This window comes from Cottoperca gobio, chromosome 8 (assembly GCF_900634415.1).
Source record: "Cottoperca gobio chromosome 8, fCotGob3.1, whole genome shotgun sequence".
Classification (NCBI taxonomy): Eukaryota; Metazoa; Chordata; class Actinopteri; order Perciformes; family Bovichtidae; genus Cottoperca; species Cottoperca gobio.
The window spans coordinates 7,211,041-7,225,414 of NC_041362.1; the positions used below are offsets into that span (position 1 = coordinate 7,211,041).

The window sequence follows — 14,374 nt, forward strand, 5'->3', positions numbered from 1 at the left end:
ATGAAAAAGGCTAATGTGAAAGTAGGAAAAGTGACATCTCAAAACATGTAATTAGAAATAACTGATTTATTGCCCTTCTGCGCTTGTGTCTGGCATGTTTTCCCCAAACACTGGGAGAAGACCGCCCCCTTGTGTAAAAACAAGAAAGGTGCATGAAACTAAGATAACATATCAGTGTTAAAATAACTTCACTATGACAACAACAACAACAAAGGCATATCATAGTTTATGTACCACAAAAAAGTTCCATCTGGAGTCTATAAAATGTTTAAAAAGCACAACAAATAGTTAACACAATTACCTTACAAATAAAACTCTTGATGGCATTTGTATTTAGCAAATTATAGTTTGCTCAGAAACTTCTCTTAACCTGCAATCTCAAGCCACCTGCTTGTTACATTCAAATATACTAAAGATTTCTGAAAAACTGATAAATATGTGACCCGACCCCGGATAAGCGGTAGACGATGGATGGATGGATGGATGGATGGATGGATGATAAATATGTGAAACTATCTTGTCTGGTCTGGGTATTACACAGCTGGATCGTCGACAGATCAACATTTTAAAGAGGATTAGTCATAATAAGGCTGTGGGATCCAAGTAAGCATTAGGTCTGTACCTTTCAACACTTAAAGAGTACGAGTTTAACACATTTAACTTCAAGGTAACTTATGAATCTCGATAGTTGTTACACACACTAAGGGTGATATTAATGATTGTATATCCTCCAGTGTGTTTGAATCTATTCCAGTGAACCGTCTGGAGATTTCTATGTTTCCTCAGACAAAGAGCTGCTCGTCCTTCCCGGATTGGCAGCGCCTCAACTTCAGGCCAGACAGGATCTTTTGTGCTGGTGAGGTCAAGTTCATTTCAACAGGAAATGTGTTTTGTGACTCACACAGAGCCTGACTTAGTCCAGCACTCCGTCTGTTACTGGACAAATGTATGTTCTGACCAGCTTGACACCCAGATGCCACCTCCTGAGAAGACTCCTGTGCTGTACAGGATGATGTCTCAGTTGCAGCTGATGTAAATATTGAGTCTAGTCCCAGCATGTACTGCACAACTTTGCGGGGGCTCAGTGGGACGTCCACTTTAATCTCTGCGGCAAAGGCGGCCTGGTGTGGCTGGTGGGTGTTCTCAAAGTGGACGTCTAAATTTTGGGAAAGTCTCTGTGTCCCTGGCTCTGGAGAGGAGCTGCGGCTGCTGTCTGCACTTCCTGGACAGTCCCTTGCTGAGGCTGCAGGCTGTCTGGCTGTACGACATGGGTTGGGGAGTCTGGTTCCTGGGTTATGATGACGGTAATATTTCACAGGCTGTCTGGTGAAGCGATAGTGTGGCTGGGTTCCCAAAACAGAATCTGGTTCCCTCTCCCGCTCACCCTGAGGGTCGCTCGATGCTCCACTCATAGCCAGGACTAAGGCAGAAGAGGGAGAACAAGCATGTGATTCATAAAAGTAACACAAACAAAAACCTGAACTTGTCAAACTTAACTTAAGGTTTAACTTTCATACAGAGACTGAACTATATCCTGCACTCATTTGAAAGTAATTAACAGAAGTTTAAAGCTAATTCTACTATTCTGCATTTGAGGTTGATATATATGTAGGTATTTGGTTGTGAGTAGAAGCCTTGAAGCTGCTTGATGTTGTAGCCACAGAGAAGAAAGCACCTCAGAGTTACAGAAAGAGTTAAGCAAGCGAAGAAGAGATGAAACCTGAGACTCAGCTAAGCGAAAAAAAAGAGCATTTAAAAAGATGAACTAGATGGCGTCAGCAGAAATAAATGGAAGGAAGCCTTTTTCTATTATTAACTAGAGGAAACGTGTGAAGTGAGAGAGAAAAATCGGAACTACAACTGACCCTTGAGGAACTTTTTGAACCAACTTTATCGGGTGCTTAGGAAGATACTGAGTAACTATAAGATAGAACAAACCACTTGTCTTTGAGGAATAAAATAAACAACTCGGGAGCTGTATGTGTATATACAACATCTCCAAAAAGATTAATTAAAACATGTCCTCAAGCAGCAAAGGTACAAGATGATATGATAATCTAAAACTCATTATACCAACAACTAAAAACCTAAACATATTTCAACTACATAAGACAATAACGATGTGAACCTATCCTAGTCAGGAGTAACTGCTCTATCACTACGTCCCGCCTACCTGCTCTCTCATTGGCTTCAGGGCTGAGCTGGTCCACTGCCTCATTGGATGAAGACTTGTCAGATATATAACCCTCGCTTGACTCTCTCTTGATTGTTCGACTCTGTTGGAATGACACAAGTTGAGAGGTGGATTTCTGCAAGTGTTTACAGACCGTGTCTAAATCTGTAATACTGCAGCCCTACAGTATGCGATAATGATTCTTACGAGGGAAGGCCATTAATTTCTACCTCGATGATTCTGCCCCTTTTATATCAGGTACAAATATAAACCTTGTCCAGGACATTTTAAACTATGAAATGTAGTAGTCCCCAGTATTAATCATCTTTTTAATCTCCTTAAGGACAGATAATTTGACTTCTGTGCCTCTAAGCAATCTGTTACAGTCACTGTAAATGTTTACAGTCTTTCTTTATAAGCAATAGCAGTGAGACGTCCACACGGTATAGCTTGACAGAAGGCTGAGACCAGAGAGCAGGAATGAAAATGCAGCAGCTGCCCAGCGTGTTAATCCTGATAAGGTGCCAGGTGCTAACTAAGGCTCTTAAAACAACAGGTACATTCATCAGGAGTAGCTCAAAGTAGATACAGGTACAAAATCACTCTACAAGCAACGGCTACAGATTCTTATTTAGCTGAAGTAGCCGTCAAATGCTTTAAAAAAAAAGATATTGCATTTGTCAGTCCTGTAAAAATCCATCACCGTTGAATACAGCAACAACCACTCAGTCTGCGTTTGAGCTGAATGTTTTGTCACTGCAGTACTTACTTGTGAGTTTGGCCGCTCTCTGGTGGAGGTTTCATGTTCAGAGCCGGTGCAAACTTCCCCATCCAGGGCACAGGAAGCTCTGGGAGGGGTGTCTGGAAGAGGTGCAGTGGGGGCCGGGGGAGGGGGCATACTGTGTCTCCGCTGAAGGCCAAAAACCATGTCATGGTGTGTGATGAGGAACTCTACAAGTACAGCCTGGTAACTGGTCTCCAGCAGGGCATTTATTGACATTTCCGTAGACAGAAGAGGGCGCAATAGTGTTGGCCCAAACACAATACCCAAATTGCTGGGGCACATCTTGTTCTCGTAGTTCTCTGAAACTCTGTGAAGACAGAGAGCAGACAAATTCAAGATTCATAAAAATGTATTCTGAGTTGGCAAAAATGTATCCAGAGACGTCTGTAATCCTGCTGCATGCTCACATTTTCAGGTGAGACATCATGTGCTGCAAGGTGCTGTAGTAATATGGAGGGAGTTTCTGTAGTAGCTTTTGCAGGTTGTGAATGATGTCCGTTATCTCGTTAGTGTCTGGTGGTGGATCCCTTTCACCCAGATGCTGAATGGTCTTTCCCACCGCGGTGAAGTGATTGTACAGGTCAAAGGTTAGTAAGGGCTCTGGGAGCTGGGAGAGAGTGAGGAATGGAAAGGTTACTCACTGAGATCAGAGAGAAAAGCTATGACAGGTCTGACAACTTTTCATATAACCTGAGACCAGAAAGAAAAAAGGCTTTGATATTTTATTTTATTTTATTTAGCATACATTAAGTAATTGGCATGTAAGAAACATATCACAGAGATGTGTTTCTCAAAAATGTTATTTATTGTTACAGGTCCCTTGTGGTGGACATCGGGTCAATCTTTTCCAAAATGTACACACAGTACATTTACATTATGTAACTAAATTCACTTTTAATAAATGTAATTATGTAGGTATTGTGCATGATTTTAACTGAGTATACATAATGTGTGTGCTTGTGTTCAAGACAAATAGTCTCTCTGACTCTCCCTCAATCATTTTCAACAAAATATCTTCTGTCACTTAGTGCTCCATTTCCTGAAGTAAGGAACATTGTTGAAAATGACAGGAAGCAAGGACCAATGTCCGCCACAAAGGACAGGCGTTAAAATGACTTTATATTAACATACACTTCTAAAATCTTAGTATAATGTAGTTAAGACTCTCATAAATAAAAAACATCCTTATGAGGAACATAATATATCTTTATACATTTAATCACTTACCGCCATGTTCGCTGCAATTACCCCCATTTTGAAAAGATATAAGATGTGTAACGTCGGTCACACCACATGTGTATTACATTACTAGAAAGTCCAGGATGTGCTTATCACAGGAAATTAGGATTCAAATAAACTGCATGCATGGTGTTTGAAATATAGGCCTCAGTGTCATGTCCCCCACAGAGGACAAATATAAATGGCAGTGTCTCAGGAGGATTTATAATCAGCCTAATCCATTCAGTGAAGTTCATTTGGCAATGACTCATTTACCTCCTTGAAGAAGTGCTTAAGAATAGAGGTGATGTCATGTGGTGAAAGGTCAGACAGGTCCACCTGCTCCTTTTGCATCTCAAAGGCCTGACAGAGCTTCTGGATGCGGGGCTTGGACCCACTCACACGATACACCCCCTCAGAGAAAAACAAAGAAGAAAACTGTTTTCAGACAACAAGTAACTTGACAGCTTTTTTTTTTTTTTTACATTTCAGTCACTGTGATGGTAAATAATACCTGGACCGAGAGGGCGCGACTCTCAATCTCAGACGTGCAGAGCAGCACCACAAATGGCACCTTGTTGGGCTGGTCCTGAGACAGCAGAGAGAGGTCCACCCTGAACACGGTCCCCTTCGTGTTCTCACACTCCAGCAGACACACTTCCATACACTTCCTGTGAAAAGCCAGCCCGCACTGTAGGTGGGACAGGAACAGGACATTAACAACCTTATTCAGCGCTATTCATGTTCTGCTGGTGTTCTCAAAATGCTCTGTTAATGTATATTTCTCCTAATTCATACCTCCTCACATTCAACCCCATTGACAACAATGTAGTTTTCACAATGCTTGCATTTGACCATCTTGCTCTTCATCTTCCTGAGTCGGTGCGTCAGTGCAGCTCGTGAAAGCGTGCGCACTTTGACTGGCTGGTCAACGCATTCTGTAAGGATAGGGAGAGGATATGATGATGCAGTTCAATTCCCATGGGGAGTTAAAGAGGCATAAAAAGGGAATAACAAACCTGATTCTGACGCCATATCCCGTTCGTCCATATCGTCTGATGAAACTGTCAAAGTTGATGCGGTTTTAGGCAGTCTCCTATTAGTGTGAGCTACAATTATGCATTCCAGTAGAGCAGAGACACAGTAGAGGGGAAAGCAAACTTGTTTATCTTTGAAATGTTTTCATATGCATGTGAAAGAAAAGTTACAGGAACAAATGCAGGCTTGTGCTTACCAGGGCTGGACAGAGATTCTAAACTGCCTCCAAAACTCTCACTGTCACTGTGCCCTGCTCTCCCTAGAGCACCAAAACACACAAGAAAACACAAATGTAAATAAAGTGGATGATTTATCTAATCATGTTGTAATCAAGGGGAGTGAACTTACTGCCATTGCTGTGCCGTGTGAAATGGCTATCATCTGTTATAGGTGAAGAGTCCTGCAGAGAGCTGTGAGGATTGCTGGTTTTTTGTTTGTTCCTATCAAATAAAAAGAGATTGTGACAATCATTTTAATGAATAAAGAGTTAGTAGAAGTTGGATTTGGATATCAAGCTATTTTTCTGTTTTTATCTCTTGAAATTGATGAACTATGTAATTAAGAGTTGGGCTCAGAGATACATTCAAAACATAAATAAAGTAAACAATACAGCCAAAGTAACATCGGAGACTGGTCAGTTAATGATACCCTTTGCACTGTGGAACATAGTCCTGGAAGGTAAAGACTTGGACAGGTCGTTCGGGGCGACGCTTGCTGATGATGTACAGCAGGTAGGGCTCGCCAGGCTCCAGGGACCTGCACGTCAACTCTAGGTTGTGATAGCCGAGGGGAATAGGCTCTGTCTGCTGCCGCTGGAAGTAAAACATGTTGACTGTGGCCTGATGCAGACAGGAGACATGATTGGGGGGGACAAAGCAATGATTAAACGTTGTCAATTAATAAAGAAATTAAAATATCTTAAGAACATTATTATACACAAGCAAATATATACATTTATTTGACATGGTTTACTATCTAACAACAAATATGCAAATGTGTGTCATGCTATACACAAGGGGACGTGCTTTATGCGTGGTACTTCTCTGCTGAAACAGAGAATGGTAGATTATATACTTTATCTGATGTTTATATAGTGGCCCAAGTCATGAGTGAGACACTGTGACTAAAATAAATGCATGACATGACTACTACATGTCCTATATTTATACCACAACCATGTTTAAACATGTATGCTCAGAGACTGCTGCAGTGGACACCCGATCTAGAAACAAGCTGACAGGAAGACAGATGCTTAGTTTTCTTGAGTTCATACTAACCTCCTTGAGCACAGTGTCTCCCTGACAGATGAGCTTGCGAATGTGGGAAATAATTCTCTCTTTGACCTTTACTAACTCATCCTGGTGGATCTTGGCGTCACTCACACACTGTCTGTACAGCAGTTCTGCCTCCAACACCTGAAGGAGACAGATAGAAGACCTTTTCATAAACACACTATGAGCAAAATGATAATAAACGTCCTTAACTGCACGAGAACTGCATTTCTACAGATTATATTAATGAAGTGCATTAAGGGGACGTTTACCTTAGTCTGGGCTTCACCCTTAGATTTACGCCTCTTATCCATTGTTTTCATTCCAGCTGTGTCGTCTACAGCTTTAGCAGAGACAGCTTTAGCCTTTACTAGCTCATCACAGCGCTGGAAGTATTGCTGACGAGCTTTTTTAAAAGCTGTCACCGCTTCGTTCTGAAAACATGCAAGGGCGAGACACAGAGGGGGAAAAAAAGCACAGATGAGTTTGTTTTTACTGTGCAGTCTGACATGTGTTAAGCAGAAATCCACAAGGTCATTACAGACAGATCGTTCTTTCACAGACGGAAATATGTTTTCTTTAGATGCATGTTCAGGCATCCAGTCTGTTGGAATGTATTACATTTGAGTAAATTAGTTTTGACAGTGTAATAAACTGAGCTCAACTTCAGCCACAAACAAGATTCCTAATTCACTTACCATCCTCCTTTGTTCTCTTGCCCACTGCTCCTTAAATTCCCTGCGCCACTTGTCGATCTCATTCTTCTTGGCAGCCAAGGCCTATGGGACAGAGATACTGGATTAAATACAGTCATAGCTACATACCCGCCTCTAAAAGACAGAGAAGATTTATAGTAAAACTCAAACTTTTTGTGTGCGTGTGTGTGTGTGTGTGTGTGTGTGTGTGTGTGTGTGTGTGGACTTCTATACTTGGTGACAGCGGTTTTGTAGCAGTTCTGATGTCTTTCTAGAAGTCACACTGTTCTTGATGTCTTGCTCTAGCGCCATTGTGTAGATGTACTGCAGGGGCATCATTTCCTACAAAGGCAAGAACAACTTCAGACAGCTTTCTAGTAATATAGCTAAGATAGGTAAAATGTTACCCACTAACACATTGTGATAATCACTAAAGCATTTGTTGGTGCACATCCAATAAACAAAGCTGTACCTGCTGCCCCACGTTGACTTTTGCTCCTTCAGCTGTCTTCATTACATTTTTTGAAAATTCTTGTTCTGTCAACAAAAATCAATCTTTTCTTTATCTTACGTTACACACAAGATATTGTACATCAAGACTAAACAGGCATAATTGGACAGTGAACTGAACTAACAGTAGTGATTATTGCTAATAGCCACAAATGATTCTTGGAGCTCTAATTTGGACGACCTCGGTGATACAACCTGGCCGCCATGTCCCTTCAGATAACCATGACATTTACTGAAAATCTCATCAAACCTCCACCTCATTACCTGACATTTTCTGCAAACTTCAACACTGTTAAGAAATCTACCAAATCCTGGTTAATTCGGCAAACAAACCTGCACTCATGTGTAGTTTTTAAATGTAATGTTTTGCTTTGTGTGCTTCTGTTCAACCTTCTTTTTTTAATCTCTGTTCTAATCTCTTAGATTAATAAATGCTCTTCTAGTGACGAATATTGCAAACTAACATCCGCTATAAACACTAAACACAGTAACGTTGTCTATGTATATTGTATCTGTCCATATCCAATAAACCATAAATAAATAAGATAACTGATTTACTTAAACAGCTTTGCTCGGCTTTTTGCATCAGCTGTTGATCCTATAGCAAAAACTACAACGGCAGATGAACTCCATTTGTTTTGTTATTTACTCCAAAAGCCCCCAGCCTCCTTTATTACCCTGCTCTGCCCTGCTAATCTGCTCTCTAATCCTTTCTCCTCTGTGTGTGTACAGTGTGTAGTTCACTGAGGTGACTGCACCACCGTCAGACGCCCTCACAGAGTGAAATAATACGGACATACCATGTGATGGCAGGTTACAACAAGGTGTTTTACCATACTAGTCAAACCTCCAACCTAAAGAATTGGTGATATATTAATGGACAATACGAAGCAAGGCTCTGCTCTCCGGAGGCCGGCTGACTCCTGTAGTAAAGGCTATCTGACATTTCTAGGAATATGCGGGTGTCCTGTGGTACTACGGTTCCAAAGTGAATCAATAAACAACTAAATCTAAATCTGTAAGAAATCATTTCAAAAAAGTTGGACATACAAAAGTGAAAAATAGCCAACAGTTAGAACCAATAATTGGCGGTACTTTTGTAAGACTAGTGGCTGCATAGAGGATAAGAGGACTTTCATGTACTGGATTCTCTGTTGTAGGGACAAAATAGCATTTATAAGTACCACATCATATTTGGTTTTGTGTGTTTATATTCAAATGGATCAACGTGGTAGACACAGAGGCCTTGATGGAACCACTGATGTGTTGTGACAATAATTTGCATGTTACGCAACTGTTTCTCAGCTTACCCAAGCCGATTCTCTTCTCCATCCAAGCCAGAAGGTCTTTGGCGTAGCGGCACCACATCTTGGTGTACTGCAGCGCCGTCTCCACTCCGTCGTCACACCGGCAGAGGGCCAGGTCTGCTTCCTGGGCTGAGAGGGAGTACATCAGCATCACTGCAGGCTCCAGACACTTGGAGCTGGACCCAGGGATCAAACAGTGTCCATTGGGCTACACACAGCTTGTCTCTCCTGGAGGACTCTAACAGCCTTCAGCCTGAAAGAAAGACCTAACTACTCTAGAGTAAAGCCCCCACGGCTCCTACACTTTCAAAAAAGAAAATGTCACTTAAAAAAACAAAACAGGAAAAAATAACTGCAAATAGCAAGTCATCGCTGCTCCTCAGAATAAAGGTCAATCCTAAATCCTGCTGTAGACACACATGGGGATATGACCTGAGAGAGGGAGGTTTCTACGCACTAACGACAAACAGCTTTAGCTAAATAACTTCCCTCCTCTCCCTTCTTCCTCTCTCTGCCTAGCCCCTCCCTCTCACACCTGTTCACTCCGCTACAAAGAGACCAGTAGAACCGTGAGAGCAGAGTCACCAACGCCACTCAGTGCCAGTGTGCAGTATCAGACACTTTGATGTCACAGCTCTACTGTGGTCAGGCAGGCAGGGCGTTGATATAACAACCACTCTGGTTCTTCCTCTCTGACTCACACCAACACAGGGCAGACGATGAACATGTAACAATCATGTGGTAAACGCTCCCCCATGCAACTTTCTCTTTTCCTCTTTCTGTCCGTGCACACCATTTGCAAAGAATGATCAAAATCTAATAAAGCACATCTTTAAAAAGGTAACAGATGCACTTCAAACGGTCCACAGTGCCGTTCCAAGTATTCAGCTATGTTTTTAACTGAGCAAGCACACATTGCAACACTCAGACATGCAAATCTTAATTCTAGTCTGCCCTTTTACACAGACCCCAAATCCATTTAGAGTGGTATAAAGATCCAAAGCACGGCTATCTTTTATTCTCTGTCTTCAAGCAAAATCCACAAAAAAGAACAGGCAAATCCAGAAGAATGATGATTTTCAGACTGTGTGTCAAGGTTGACTTCTCTTAGCTTTCCCTCTCTGTGTTTTGTTTTCGGAAGAGTTCTGAGCACTTTCAGAAATCTGCCTCCGTGTGCTGCGTATGGTTTCCTGCACTTGGATTGGGGATTATTCTTGTCAGGTCCAGATTGCGTAGTGACAGGCTTTAGAGGAGCGTTGAGTGAGGTTTACCTCCTGGTGTGTGACCGAGCAGGGAGGAGGGGTTAAGGGGTTAGTAGGTTTCCAATCCCAACCAATGGAAACACATGAAACCAGATTGCCAAAGAGCATGTTCTAGTAATGTGCTCGGTGAGACTTGATTACCCATACACTAATTAACTGGTCTCTTTGCAGGGTGATATAAGCGATTGCATTAAACGCGATACAGCATCAATGGCTGCGTTCAACAGGGGCAGATATGGACTTGAAGCCAAAAGAAGACCGTAAAAATAAGACCGTAAAAAGATAATTAGTGAGAGATGAGAAGAGTTTGGCAAGCCTGTTGCCAAACTCATTTCTATTTCCACTCTGTTCCTTAAACACTCTGCCTCTGTAATTCCTAATCTCTTACTGTGCGCTGTGACCTATAGTTTCAGTCACCCCGAGGTTGGAGTACTTGGCAGTAACAGCGTAGTCATTTTCTCTGTCTACCCTGTATTTACTGCAATAGCCTGCAATAGTCGGTAGACCCCTCCGTCTTCCGCTTGAGGTAAAAACTGAGAACAGCTGTCTCCTGCTTTAATCCTGTCCCTTTATCCTAATCGTGTTGCAACAGGCCACTTACAACTCACATCTAATTAGACAATAGGCTACTAAATACAAATATATTAAATGTCACAACTGACAGCTCCTGCACATCACCACTATTGATCAGATGTCAGTCACAGGGCAGTCTATGTTAAGGTAAACTGGTAATTAAACCAGTGACCTTAACCACAACAATAGGTCTCTAATTCACAGACTGGTGGTAACGTTCAGTATAGAGGAGCCTTGTATTGATTCCCAGTGAGCAGGGCTTCACAGTTTATATCAACTGCTCTGACTGACTCACACAGGAGGACATACACACACTCTCTTCATTCTCTCTCCCTCTCTCTTTCACACAAATCCTACCATGTTGGTTTCCATCTGCTTCATTGGCCTCAGCACATACCTGTGGACACAAAGTATTTTCACACAGACATCGACTCTATAAAGGCACTAATCCACCCAAAACACATTTACTGTAAGTGAGATCGGCAATTTCAACAGGAGAAACAATATAAGTAACAGACATAAGTATTTCTTGTATTCATTTGAATAAGTATGAATCCTTACAGACACATCTTCTTGCTCTGTGAGATCTGCGCTTTCTGTCGAGATGGACTCTGAGATGAACTGTGAGTCGATGTCTGCCAGCAGATCCTCCTCTGCACTGAACACAGAAAGAATGTGTTGGGAGAGAAACATCCAGTCAAATAGCAATACCTAAAAGGCTCAGGGTTTGTTGAGAAACATATTATACAAACATTACATTACCTGCAGCTCTGTTACCATGTGGATGTCTACCAGACAGGCAGATGTAGGAAACACACTGTACATGTTGTTAGGCTGAGCAGTACCACACACCGTATGTACATTTTAAGGTACATTTATTTATACACTTTACTTAACTTCTACTTGACATTATTCATACATTTGTTTAGTTGCAATGTCACTTCAAAGCAATGCTGTGATGTGTGGGCAGATGTGCTATAAAAAGAGTTTCCAGCGGTTGTCACAAAAGGAGTAGATTGAGATGGACATGATATGATTAAAAACTTCCATTGCATGAAATAATCTATATTGAGAGATCATGCACAGCTGGTTGAGTTCAAATTGATGGATTATGGCTTTGAGTTGACAACTATATCTGAACAGATTCATCTTGTCTGGTTTCCTATGACCAGCCAAGCTTACAGCATCTTTAAATGACGCCTCACTAACCCATTGCGTTTTTTCCCGTCACAGTAATCAGATCAAACTGAACAAGCCCAGTGATGCAAGATGCAAGAGAAAGACGTGGTAGCACTGTTCCATTTGTAAATGTAGAATACTTACGAAGAAATTAAAGATAACTCAAGATTATCAAAGTCTCTGAAGATCTCACTGTATCGCTTGGTTTCAGATTTACGTTGCACTTTCTTCACATCTGAAATGAGAAAGGGAAAAGTTAAGATAGATGTAAGTATTCATTCATGCCATTGTGGATTTGAGATCCTGAAATGCGATCGCTATCAAACACAGACATGCTGAGACTATCTCAACACAACACAAATAATCTACAAACAGAAGTGTGAGAACTTTAATGCAAACCAGAGCCTTTAAAATGCTTTGTTAGGAAATAAAAGCAGCTTTAGGTTCTTCCCAAATGACATTTTCTTCCTTTTAAAATGCCACAAAACCAACAGTAAGGTGTCGGTTGCAATGATGAATAAGCCTTGCAGCTCTGATCTGCTTTCTAGTGATGTGCTTATTGAAGCATACAATATAATGTACCTCTGCACTACTTCTTAGCTGCTCAGAGGCATCAGATAAAAAACACCTAATGTACAACATGATATACTTTTTAAACATTAAAAAAACAAGCATTAGGATAATGAGTGTCCTAAAAAGATAAACAATAAAGAAAATAATTCAAATTTAGTGATTCAAACATTTCCTTTACATTTCTGAGAACTTGGACTGAATGTGAACTAAAATATAATGCGGAACTAACTTGGTGCATTTTGATGACGAAGCCTCAACCTATTGTACTCCCACTATTTAACTCGTGTTTCATTTTGGGCCATACCAAACAGTTAGAAACTGTTGATTTACAACAGATGTACAAAATGAGAAAAAGCAACCTCGCTCACTCAGAGACATCTTCATTTTGGTAAACCACATCCTGTTTGCATTTGTGTCACGTCCCATAATGAACATAGAGTCCTTGTTTTTCACAGCAGCAGTGTTTCAGTATGAGAGTAAGAATTGAGAGGCAAGTAAGATGTTTCAGCAAAACTAGAACACCGAGTTTCCAAGTTACTTCTCAGTTAGAGACAAACTCTTGACTTTTTTTTCCTTTGCTTTTCACCTGCAATATATTTTTTTACATTCGTGAATTTAAGTCACATTGGGAAAAGTTCCACAAAAAACACTGTCACACTAATCTCAATGATAAATTAAGTTAATATTATATTGCCTTTCGCAAAGATTAAAGATAGCCATATTCTTGTTAAATAAAAAAAACAGAAGTCACACAAAAAAGACAGAACAAAAATGTGTCAAGACGGAGAAAGAGTTCAGGAAGTTCAACAATCTATGTCGAGGAGGATGCCACGCAGCATGAACAAAGTCATATCCAGGCACATTGAGCATACAACCACATGCAGTACCTATGTCATAATGGCACTACAGCAAGGTCAGCACATTTCCAATCAGCAAACAGCAATAGAATATTCATCCATTTAATAACAATCCTAACAAGTGAAAAAATGAACCAAAAAACTTTTAAAAGTACAAATAAGCATAGGGGGCAACATATATGAGATTAAAGGCGACACTTCCTCGAAATGACCTCGATAAACCGTATTCTTTGTACTCACCTGAGGCTTGAGGGGAATCTTTGTTTGGCACTTTATCTTCTTCCATTGCTACACTTTCACCACGGGAGCCTACCAATAGCACTCACACATCACCTGCCCTTAAGGTCACGCTGCAATACACAATATAGAACAGTTGAGGGGGAAGGAAATCTGCAATGCAGTGTGTGCACACACTGACACACTAAATTGTTAGCATGCAGCTCTGAGCTTGCTGCCGTTGTGTTCTCAAAATGATCTTCCTCTAGTAGAGAGGAGGTTGGCCAATTTTTTCACCAACATGAGAAGAGGAAGTGTATCTTACTGTCAATGTAGGCCCCACCTACGCTGTCACACTACACGTAGTGAGAAGGTGCCACAGATTTGACCTCAGTGAACGTTTGAAGTGCAAACAGTTTGGATACAGCATGTGTTTTGACAGATTATAAATAGGTGACATTCATGACACAAATGAGTTCATATTCAGAGATATGGGAGGTTCTGTATTGGGTACTGTGACGCAGTGTCAGTATAACAATGACACCTTTAGGGTTACCAAGATAAAATAAGTGAGCGCAATATCAGTGCTATGTGTTTGTTTGACAAATATTGATGCAATAATTGGCTCATCTCAGCTTTGCCACACATGCAAATCACACATTAGGTCACAATAAACAGCAACTGTTTCGTAACTATGTGCACATTTGTTCTAAGAATA

At 41.0% G+C, this 14,374-nt stretch overlaps 1 protein-coding gene across 2 annotated transcripts; it reads right to left on the minus strand.

Annotated features, from left to right (window-relative positions):
- Positions 1-208: 208 nt before the first annotated feature.
- gmip (GEM interacting protein) lies at positions 209-13,924 on the minus strand. 2 transcript variants are annotated; one of them, XM_029436861.1, is made up of 21 exons: positions 13,681-13,924; positions 12,155-12,245; positions 11,393-11,489; positions 11,189-11,228; positions 9,000-9,125; positions 7,652-7,716; positions 7,414-7,521; positions 7,183-7,263; positions 6,757-6,918; positions 6,491-6,628; positions 5,862-6,052; positions 5,562-5,653; positions 5,410-5,481; positions 5,195-5,284; positions 4,974-5,113; positions 4,690-4,866; positions 4,452-4,589; positions 3,365-3,564; positions 2,943-3,264; positions 2,174-2,276; positions 209-1,420 (listed from the first exon to the last, which is right to left on the minus strand). In XM_029436861.1, exons 1-21 carry the CDS (start codon positions 13,724-13,726, stop codon positions 783-785), a joined length of 3,117 nt encoding a protein of 1,038 aa, XP_029292721.1. In that variant the 5' UTR covers positions 13,727-13,924; the 3' UTR covers positions 209-782. The 2 variants fall into 2 exon arrangements, with proteins under 2 accessions (XP_029292721.1, XP_029292722.1); XM_029436862.1 differs by having other exon boundaries at positions 5,410-5,472; positions 13,681-13,923.
- Positions 13,925-14,374: the final 450 nt, after the last annotated feature.